This window comes from Diorhabda carinulata, chromosome X (assembly GCF_026250575.1).
Source record: "Diorhabda carinulata isolate Delta chromosome X, icDioCari1.1, whole genome shotgun sequence".
Lineage (NCBI taxonomy): Eukaryota > Metazoa > Arthropoda > Insecta > Coleoptera > Chrysomelidae > Diorhabda > Diorhabda carinulata.
This window is the reverse complement of record NC_079472.1, coordinates 467,541-479,354: the sequence shown is the minus strand read 5'-3', so window position 1 is coordinate 479,354 and position 11,814 is coordinate 467,541. Positions and strand designations below refer to the sequence as shown.

General features: G+C 31.7%; 2 protein-coding genes across 2 annotated transcripts; one reads left to right on the top strand and one right to left on the bottom strand.

Moving 5' to 3' along the window:
* The first annotated feature begins 182 nt into the window (after window positions 1–182).
* LOC130902645 (thioester-containing protein 1 allele R1-like) lies at window positions 183–9,274 on the top strand. The gene is made up of 19 exons (XM_057814888.1): window positions 183–667; window positions 1,620–1,812; window positions 1,869–2,102; window positions 2,168–2,418; window positions 2,471–2,801; window positions 2,858–3,046; window positions 3,613–3,969; window positions 4,022–4,294; window positions 4,710–4,764; window positions 4,832–5,104; window positions 5,161–5,400; window positions 5,452–5,612; window positions 5,667–6,064; window positions 6,144–6,366; window positions 6,429–6,723; window positions 6,776–7,011; window positions 7,072–7,247; window positions 8,077–8,357; window positions 8,416–9,274. The coding sequence occupies exons 1-19, from the start codon at window positions 600–602 to the stop codon at window positions 8,634–8,636; spliced, it is 4,455 nt and encodes a 1,484-aa protein (XP_057670871.1). The 5' UTR covers window positions 183–599; the 3' UTR covers window positions 8,637–9,274.
* LOC130902647 (GPI transamidase component PIG-T) lies at window positions 9,264–11,174 on the bottom strand. Its single transcript, XM_057814891.1, has 3 exons — window positions 10,945–11,174; window positions 10,553–10,889; window positions 9,264–10,498 (listed from the first exon to the last, which is right to left on the bottom strand). The coding sequence occupies exons 1-3, from the start codon at window positions 11,108–11,110 to the stop codon at window positions 9,340–9,342; spliced, it is 1,662 nt and encodes a 553-aa protein (XP_057670874.1). The 5' UTR covers window positions 11,111–11,174; the 3' UTR covers window positions 9,264–9,339.
* Between the last annotated feature and the right edge of the window lie 640 nt (window positions 11,175–11,814).

Here is an 11,814-nt window from a genome sequence, read left to right as displayed (position 1 = left end):
CAAATTGAATTTTAAAAATAACACTGAATCAAGCATTTAATAAATTTCAATAACGAATTATAAAAAAATAATTCAAAATTACACAACATGTCACGAGACACTTCGCATTGGAATAGTCGAAGTTTGTTCGATAAGGGGTGACAACAAAATGTTATATAAACCAGTTTTTAAGACGCAACGTTGTCACTTCGTAAAAAAAATCCCTAGATAATATAACAAGTATTTTTATTATACTACAAAGTAAATTAAATGAATTAAAATTCAACGTATTTAACCTTGTCAAAGAATTGAGTATTTCGTGTAACAAAACAGAATGTGATTTAAAATGTGGAGGTAGGAGAATTCAACGTGTGGGTATACCTACTTCTTGTTTACACTTTCGCCTCGACTGGACTGGTAGGTATTTCAATACTATATTGGCGACATCATGAGTAATCAGCTTTAGAAGGTCACATCACAAATGGACATTCTAAGTTCGAAAAAACTAACAGTAGCCAATAAATATGTTCTGTAGTTATTCATTTCCCACAAAAATATAGTGAAAGTTGTAAATATTGGCAGAAATATAGTGAAAAACTGCTTTATTTTTATTTAAAAATATGGATGGTGTGCTTTTAGTATTTTGTGCGATAATTTTACTAGTCCACAATGTATCTAGTCAAATAGGGTGAGTATACATTGTTATAATTATGAATAGGGTTGATAAAATTGAAAAATAAACTTCCCAAACCCACCCATATATGATTCACTTTCGATACTGCATAAATAATTGTGTGAAAATTAGTAAAAACTTAAATTACGTCATAGAAAGCTAAAAATAGATCGAAAATATTTCATAGAAACTAAAATAAACAGTTTATACAACTGAAGATATTTTAATGCAAAAAATTAGGAGATTATATGAATTTGCATCTTAAAACTCTGTATATTTTGTTTTACCAAATTTATTCAACTTAATTTCAAAAGCAATCACATATAATTTTGTTTATGTAATTGGATTTAGTTATTAGATAAATTATCTAAGCCGATAATAAAATTTAATAACCTACGAATTGTAGGTTATAATGAACGAAAATCAAACAATGTGTATATTAGGAAAAACTTCATTTTGAATGATCAAAAAAAGGTTTAAAAGTTTCATTAAATTGTTCAACAAGATATTATTGTACTTTACTGTGGTCATTGAACTCGATAAAGTGAAAGTTTTTCTTATAAAGACGATTTAATTCTAATTCGAGACAAAAACCTTTTCAACTAAAAAATAATAAAATTTTTACCTCTTCTAAGATGTGTTTATATGTTTTTCTTGTAGAATCGTTTTGATTTTTTGTTTTTTCTAATTAAAAATTACATACAAAAAGTATAACTACATAAAAGACTTCAATAAATAATTAGAATAAACATAGCCTCACATTTTAAGAACCCGCTCATGTTTTGACAGACAGTTGGATATGGCGGGAAAAGTAAATATTTCATTTAAAACATAAACAACATATGTTCACTTTTCACACAATGAAATCACGTTATATAATACATATTTCTGAAATACGGGGTAAGTTAAATTTACATCTATATTTAGTACCGTTTTCTTGCGATATAATTTGATAAATTTTTTCAAGATATTACAATGTAGTTGGCCCGAGAGTTATAAGACCTAATAGCACCTATCGTTGTGCTGTTAGCGTCGACGCTACATCACAACCAACAACAATAACGGCGGTACTTCGCGGTACTTCTCATAGCAGTACACCTCTTTTTATTCAAGATCAAATCGTCGTACAACCATACAGTACCAATACATGCGAGTTACAAGTAAGATTATAATGAAATATTAGTGAAAAAATTTGTGAATTAACCACGTATTTTAGGTTATTGATATACAAGATGGCGATTATGAATTAGAAGTAAGTGGATCTGGTGGAATAGATTTTATTACTGGTTATCCTTTGCAATATCTTAAAAAATCTTATAATATACTTATACAAACTGATAAGCAAGTTTATGAACCCGGTAGTACCATAATTTTTAGAGCCCTTCTATTAAACGCGGAGCTAAAACCTGCGCCAGAAGTAAAAAATGAATTTGTACATATTTTTGTAACAGTAAGTAACAATTTTTCTAATCTATATAAATATTTAAGTGGTAATTATATTAAAAATTCGCTTAGGATGGTTCTGGGAACATCGTGAGGGATTGGAAACGTGTTGAAGCTATAAGAGGAGTTTTTACCAATGAATTGAAAATTAGTAAAAGTCCAGTTTTGGGTAAATGGAATATATCAGTAGAAATACATGAACAAATTTATAATAAAACGATAGAAGTAGCCGAATACGTGTTACCAAAATTTATTGTAAATATTGAGTCAAAAAAACATATAACTTTCAATGAAAATATTATAAGAGCGAAAATCGAAAGCAAGTAAGTATTTTTTTCAAGTAATTATCGTCAATAATGACATTTTTTATTATAGATACTACTCTGGAGACAACGTTAAAGGCGAAGCTACGATAACAATGTACCCAACGATATTTTCCGGTGTTATCCAACCTATTTTCCAAAATCCAATTAGAAAAGTTTTCCAAATAGACGGTACAGGAACAGTTGAATTCGATATCGAGAAAGATCTGCGTCTTAACGACGAATATGAACGAATAGTCGTAATAGATGTGGCTATAGAAGAACAATTTACAGGACGGAGACAAAACAACAGCATGGAAGTTCACATTCATAAATACGACTACCACATGGATCTAATCAAAACGTCCGATTACTTCAAACCCGGTTTAAAATATACAGCTTACGTATGTATAGGGATAAACTAAGAATTCGTTAAAAATAAATCGGGTATTTTATTAAGGTACAAGTTTCTAATCACGACGGATCTCCAGTTCAAATTAAAGAACAAGAAGTGATAGTACGACATGGGTATTCAAGAATCGACGAGATTTATAATGAGAATAAATATACTTTAGACAAAAATGGATTTTTGAAACTAGAATATCTTACCCCGAAAAATGTAACGAATACTACAGCATTACGTTTAGAAGTGAGTAATATATAGCACTGTATTTAAAAAATTATAGACAATTTCACATTTTGTAAAAAAAAACACTATTTATATGAGAAAACACTCGCAAATCAATTTATATTCACACAACAAAACTAACCTTACATAACTACGAATTTCTATAGTATGGCATTTGACAGGTTCGCTCGGTAATGTAGATAATCAACAGGAACGAATTAGCCCGAACGAGCCATTTTACGTTATCATAGTATATTTTTTATTTATTCTTGTCATTATTTTAAATTAGCATTCAAATTTATCTAGATGATACTGATTTACGACTTATAAGCTACAATTTCGTTTGTTCTTTTTATTCATAAATAATATCGATTTATATATGTATATTGTGTTGCCTACTTTACCTCATATATATTTGATTTGGTAACTAATTTTAAGTTGGTTGTATTGATTCACGAATTTTAATCGATTTCTCCCATATATACAGGGCTGCTAAATTGATAATTAATTTTAAATTGGCAAACAATCAGTTATTTGATATATAAACAGATTCATTTCAAAATGGTAATATATTAATTTTCGTTTAGGTGGAATATCGCGATCTGAAAGAAAGAAGTACTCCAATTCCCGCAGCTGTTTCATTCAGCAACGCGTTCCTTCAAGTTATACTCGAAACGGAACGTCCTATCGTGAATCTAGAGGTGGAAATAACCGTTAACAGTACGCATCCCATGAAAACATTGAGTTATATTCTCATGGGACGCGGTGACGTATTAAGAACGCATACTTTCCAAGTTGAGAATAAAAAACAATTTAAATTTCATTTTATCGCTACTCACGCCATGGCGCCAGTTTGTCATCTCATCGTATTTTATGTTAGACAAGACGGTGAATTGATTGGAGATGCTTTGGATATAGAGGTGGACGGGGCTTTACAAAATTTCGTAAGTATATGATTATCGAGATTATTAGATTTTATAACTGATATTTTTTTAGGTTGATATCCGTCCTAATACGCTAGAAAGCGAACCCGATTTAGACGTTGAATTTACCATAACCGCCCAACAAAATTCATACGTCGGTTTAATGGCTGTCGACGAAAATGTAGGACGTCTTAGGAACGGTTACGATTTATCTTTGGAAGGAATTGCTGAAGAATTGAAAATATTTGATGCAGGTTTCGGTACGCCTTATCCTCATTTCAAAAGAAATTCGAAAAATAAATTAATTTGGTATCCCGGCTCGAATAACATACATAATGCTATTTTTGTAAGTATAAAAATTAATACAAGTTATGAGGTGGCATTAAAAACAGTAATGCCATCTATTGGACGGTAGATTCAATAGAAAGACGGGTACATAATAGTTAACGGAAAACTGTATTGTACAAAACGACGCCATCTATTGAACGTTAATGAAGTTCTAGAATGGGAAATTGTAGAATTGATCGATAGAGACATCTATTGTATAATAGCATCAGTAAAAACGCGCCTACATTTAATTTATTGGAAACTACATAAAAAAAGTACCGATGCCCTCTATCGAACAGTGTTTTAAAAGTATATTTTTAATAGAAAGCAGCAGGTTAGGTTGGCGGAGTTATGTATAGTATAGTCAATATAATGTTTTTGGCAATTTTTATTGTATTTAATTAATTTTTTTGTTATTTAATTATTTTTTTAAGGAATCCGGGGCGGATATCGGAACGAATTGTCACATTAATCGAGCAAAACCCACTCGTAAGTTTTTGTTATGGATAATAGAACATAGTAGTTCATTTGTATCGATACCAATTTACATTTTCAGTGGAAGATATTTATTTGCGCCCCGTTTTTTACGGTCCCTCGACGGTAAAACCCGACAGAGGTCTAGGACTACCGATTCACTCGGTCACCAGACCCCCATTAGCAGGTCCTTACGCTTTTAGTAGGATACCGAAACCGGTATGGAACAAACCTAAAGTGTATCTATCGGAAAACATCGCGGATACTTGGTTGTTTAATAATTTTTCCACTTACGAAGGAAAAGCTTTCTTAAGAAGGAGATTACCCAACAGTTTGACCACGTGGTCTATTACAGGTATGGATTTTTCACCTTTTTTGCGAAGAAATTATTAATTTTAATTTTTCCTCGAGGTTTTTCTTTGGATCCTTTACACGGTTTGGGATTATCAACCTCGGAAAAGAAGATAAAAGTGATAAAATCCATGGTGGTAACTATAGATTTACCATATTCGGTACAAAAAGGTGAAATTCTAAATATACCGGTGGTAGTTCGAAATAATATTAATGAAGACGTAACAGTGGATGTTACTTTACATAATTCGGCGCAAAAATTCGATTTCGTAGCTTCTCTAGAAGACAATAACGTAAAAAGTAAGTATTCTATTATTTTTTCATGATATTTCATAGAAAATTATTTTCTAGAAGTCGAATTATACCGAAGGAAACGTATTAAAGTCGAAAAAAATACGGTATCTTCGTTATCGTTCTTTATAGTGGCTAATAAAATAGGTGAAATACCGATTAGAGTGACGGCGAGTAGTCCTAAAAATCAAGATGTCGTTGAAAAAGAATTATTAGTTCTTGTAAGTACCTCCACCATAGAACTAAACAAGTATTTTACTAATTATTCATTTCAGCCTGGCGGAGAAACTGAATACTACACTAAATCCGTTCTGATTGACTTGAGAAACAATCGAAATGTCAAAAAATCGATTAATTTCTCGATTCCGAAGAACGTAGTTGAAGGTTCCGAATTAATTGAAGTATCGACGGTGGGTACGTTCCTAGGTCCGGCGATGATTCATTTAGATGATGTTATAAGACTTCCAACCGATTGCGGTGAACAAAATTTAGTACATTTGATGTCGAATTTGATAATTTTACAATATTTAAAAATCACCGGTCAATTAACGCCCGCAATACAAAACGAAGCCATAAAAAATTTGGAAATTCATTACCAACAACAACTCACTTACAAAAGGAAAGATGGATCTTTTTCTCCGTTTCCATGGAAAGATACCACGGGAAGTGTATGGTAAATTAGTTTTCTACGATAAAATTCATTTAAATATAGAAAAGAAAAAAAAAACGGTAGAGGACGATTTATTTTTTAGGTTAACGGCTTATACGGCGATGGCTTTAAGCCAAATCAAAACTTTCATTTACATAGACGAATCCGTTATAGAAAAAACAATCGAATGGTTGACTGAACGTCAAAATAACAACGGTAGTTTTTACGAAACCGGCAACATCGTACATTCCGAATTACAAAATAACACCGGCAACAGTTTAGCGTTGACAGCATTCGTAGTAATGTCATTACGCGAATCGAATCACGTAATATCAACAATCCATCGATGATTAACACGAATATGTCAAATTCTTCTTTTTTTTTATAGCGAAACGATCCTATAACTGTCAATATAATAAACAAAGGTCTCGATTATATCGCTAGAAATATAGGAGAAGAAGAAACCGTTTACACGATCGCTATTTGCGGTTACGTTTTACAATTGACGGGACACGCTTCTAAACAAAGCGCGTTCAATTTATTAGAATCGATATCTCGAATAGAAATCGATACGAAATGGTGGGCGAGGGATGTTCCGACGAACGAAGAGAAGAATCCTTGGAGGAAGTTACCGAGGTCGATCGATATCGAAACGACTTCATACGCTTTAATGACTTTAATCGGTACTAATTATACACTAATTTAAGTATTATTGTTATTTTTTCGAGATTTTAGAAGCGAATTTGCTTGACGATGCCGTTCCGGTGTTGAAATGGTTGCTTCGGCAGCAAAATAATCGTGGAGGATTCACTTCTTCGCACGATACGGTCGTGGGATTACAAGCTTTGTATAAAATCGTTACCAGATTAGCGAGTCCGACGAATATACAAATCGAATTCGAATACGGACGCGGAGGTAACGGAAAATTCAGCGTTAATAAGAATAATTTGATGATTCAGCAAATTGTCGAGGTGAATAAACGTAATAAATAAATAAATAAATAAAACTGACTAATTTATAGATATTTTCAGATCGAGAAATCTACTAGAGAAGTTAACCTCACCGCACAAGGAACGGGATTGGCGGTGTTTCAAGTTTCTTATCAGTATAATTCGAACGTTACGGGACCTTGGCCTATGTTTACGTTGGATCCGCAAGTCGATAAAAGCTCCGATAGTTACCATTTACAATTATCGATTTGTGTGGGGTAAGCCGAAGTAGACAGTTACGCCATCTATATTTCAACTTTATAACTCGGATGGTTTACTAGTTGATCGTATCGGAGAAAACTGTAAAATATTCAGTAATTTATAATTGTGTGTTCGATAGGTTTGAAGATGCATTTTTTTATAAAATCATTCGTTCGTAAGTTATAACTGAGAAAATAATTATTTTGTTAAAAAAAAATCATCTTTCGTTACGTTACAAACTGTTATTTTTAAACTATCACGAAATACAAGTCGAATCTCCCATTTTTATAGTTGAAAATCAACCATTTTACAGTTTTCTTCGATACGATGAAATAATTGACTTCTCTGGTATGTGGATAAAAGTATAGATGGCGTAACTGATTTTATTTCGTTTTATAGCATCTTCGACAATTTTAAAAAACTATTTTCTCGTCAACAGACTACAAAAATCTCATTTTTTGCTAATGATTTTTATTTTCCAAATTTGATTTGAAAAACTATGGAGAGATGTATGTTAAACTGACCATCTCTATACTTAGAAATAGATATTTTCACAGTTTCCTACTATAAAATAAAATAATCGACTACGCTGGTTAGTTGATAAAAGTATAGATGTCGTAAGTGAGAATTCATTTTATTATATTACATTTTCGATGATTTTACAGAAAAATTTACTATAAGTTAAGACTCATAACTTGAAAAATAATCGATTTGTTATTTCACAAACCGCAACGAATAAAAAACTTAATTTCAAAACAATTACAGTTTCCTACAATATAATAGAATAATTTCTTATCCGGTTATTAATTAAAAGTGTAGATGGCGCAACTGACTGTTTCTTTGTAGATTCGTCGATCAGAATTTAACGAATAGTAAAGAAAGCAATATGGCGGTAATGGAGGTGACGTTACCGTCAGGATTTACGGCCGATATAGACGCATTGCCCAGTCTGGAATTATCGGAAAACGTTCAAAAAGTCGAAACGAGAAATAAACAAACAAAAATTTTGCTATATTTCAATAATCTAACGAATATCGAGTACTGTCCTACAGTATCCGCTTACAGAACTCACAAAATGGCGAATCTAAAACCAGTACCGGTCGTCGTATACGATTATTACGACAGTTGTAAGTATAATTTAATAACTTAATCGGGTTTTATTAGTTTTGTATTGTATTTTTTTAGCGAGACGAGCTAGAGTGTTTTACTTACCACCCGTAACGCACGTTTGCGATTTATGCCAAGAAGAAGATGATTGCGAAAGCATCTGCGCGGCTCAACCCAACGCCAGGGAAGGTCGACAGAGACATATCGGCTCTGATGATGGAGGAGGAGCGAAAAACACGCAAATTTGTACTGTACTAATACCAGTTGTCATAATTTTAGTGCATCTCAATAATTTCTAATTCGTTTAATATGTTATTGAAAAAATAATTAAAAAAAACTAATTATCGTTTGCCATCTTTTGTTAAAACTAACGTGCTGTGATTTTATTAAAGTCTCAAATAAAATTTCGATTTATAAATTTATTTTTTTTTTCTTCAAATTGTTGGTGGAATGAATTAGGGTACTTGAAGATGCTATTCTATTAGATGTTGCCGATGTTACAAATATTTCTATCATTATGATTCTCTTATTGAGAAATATATATTTATATAATTGGCAACATCTAATAGAATGACACCTTTAGGTACAACAATTCATTCCACCAACAGTTATAGTAGAAATATACAATAGAATGACATTCTGACGTTTTAGTTCATTCTATAAATTATCACAAAAATTCGATTTTGGAGACTTAATATCGTTATTATAATGATATTCACCTCATTTATTAAACATTCAATGTATTTACTTCAACACTTTGATTAACATAGTTACTAAATATCTTTATTGTCCAGTAATATTTTTAGCACTGGCAACATCTAATACAAACACACATTAAGGTGTACCGTTTCATTCCACCAACGGTTATACTCTGAATAAAAAATTGTATATAAAATTCAATGTACATAACAAATAAAACAAATATACCAAAAAAAAACTGTTTTATTTCAATAATCCATTAATAACCACAAATCAGTCTTATCGCAAAAAAAATATTTACCATTATTTTTTAATTTTTGCCAACAATTTCTTAGCTTTCTCTACCAATGATTCGGTTTTCTTCGATTTCAACACGAGTTTCTTCGTAGTGATGTTATGCATCGGACCGAAAGCTAAAGCGACTACAGTACACGCCAAACAGATGACATTGTAGGGCATACTAAAATCCGGCGTCGGTAATGTTATTACGATATTTTCCGTACGAACTTGCACTAAATATCCACTCCTTGAAGCGTTAAAACTATCCGAAATGAGTGTTCCGTCTTGAGGTACACCCGTATAATTTCTGGCTACAGGTAGGTAACAGGAAATAACCGCCGAACCTATATAGAAACCTAGGTTAGCGTCGGGGGGGTATTCTTGCCATTTAAGAAAAACGTAGTCGAAATCTACGACGACGGTAGTGGATGAACGAGGTGGTAGTCTCAATAAGACTTCCAAATAATTGGGTCTTTGTCTCTGTCTTGCTGGTACGTAAGTTAATTCTAACGGTTTGATTTCGTTACCGTTCGCAACAACTTTCAAAGTATGGAGGTAGATCGGTATAAACCACGGTATATTCTGCATTAAAACCACGTCTAATTCCCCCCAATGGTTATTTACGATTTTAGTCACTATACCTCCCCTTTCTTGACCGAAACCTGATAAATATCGATGGGCGTAAAGTGGGGGAGGTATATTTACAGATACAATGTCATCATTTGGGTATTTCGCGTATATATTTAAAAATTTATCGGAAATTTGGTATTTTTGAAGTACACTTGTTTGTCCTCCGCGAATAGAAGTTATAATCTCATCTGGATTAGGTTCTAATTCCACATTTTGGTTTGTGGTATCCACGTAAATTTCACTTTTACTAACAAGAATACATTTTTTATTGATTCCTTGACCGAACAATTTTCTCAAGGACCAATTTTTAGTTCCTAATATAAGATAGTCGTAAACAAGTGAAACTGTTTGTTTTAATTCCAATGATAAAGATTCGCAATTTTTATTTCTGCAAATAGGACGTAAATGTAAACCTAATGAATGATATCTGGTATTATGTATGTACCCCGAAGTTAGCAACGACGCCAAACCGGTTTTTGAATCACAAGGTAACAGTTTTTTCCACGGTGTTAAATTTTCTGTACACACAATCTCTTGAGGTAAAGAAGCATATCTAAAAATACTAAACTGCACTTTCCATGATTAAAAATTACTTATTTACACTTACCTTATGAAAGAATTATTTATTTGGTTAGTAGATTCAACGATACCTTTTGGTCTAAACGAAAATTGGGGGCTGACAGTATTAGAACTATCGATAAAATTTAGAGAAGCGCAAAGTAATCCTGATAAGGAATTAGCGAGAAGTTTCCAATTTTTATCAACATCTATAACACTAGGTTTGAACCACACCCAAACTTCGGCTCCAGTAGCGGCGTCTTCTACCGGATAACCCCAATTTTCGTACCTCCATAAACCCGATGTGAGGGATATATGTAACTCTTGTATTTCGAATCTTTGTATTAATTCTCCAATGGGTCGTGGAAATAATGGACTATGACGAACTAAACATAAATATTGATATATTCTAATCGATAATATTTCAATTTAAATACCTACATGTTTCTGTATCGGGATCTATATCCCATTTCGTGGAAAATTGAAAATAATTATAGATTTGTTGACTAGGAAGAGGTTTTATTAATAATTCTTCAGTTACTGTACCATCATAAGAAAGTACCAGATTAAAATTAAATATAAAAATTATTTTTATAAAAAGATTCATACTTATTAACCTCAATTTTCATTAGTAAACATTCATTATTAACGTTACGTCACTTGTCAAAGTCACTAGACAGATATAAGGAAGGAAACGTAGTTTCGTTTACGATTAAATTAACTATTAATTCGTAGATGGCAGCACTAATTAAAAAAAATAAATATAATACTTTCATTTTTCGCACTATAAAAAAATGCTATAGAAATTATAATTATTTTATTGTATTTTTTACACTATAAAGAAAGAGCATCAGAAATTAACAGGTGTACCAAAAAGTTACTACGAAACTGTATAGTGGTTACTTAATCGATTTATTAATAGATGGCGTTGAAACCCGAATTATTAATTTTTGAGATTTCGTAGATTTCAATTAGTTTTATTTCTACTACTAATTTCAAAATACTAATTAGGAATCAATACAACGAAAGCTAATAACGACTAATTTAAATTACACTTGTATTTCATAAAAAAATCAACTTAAGGGATGATGTCGTTTTATCAGAATGTTAGCTCTATATAATGTGATATAAATCCAAATTTATGTAATTAACTTGGTAAACTTTTATGTAATTACGTACAAACATTAATTTCGTGTCATTCGATGTATAATTTCGTATAAATTAAAAACAAAATCAATAAGAAATTTCAAATAGGATAAACTGGAAGTAGAATAGCTGGCCACCCACGTATTTCACAGCTTATAAATAATA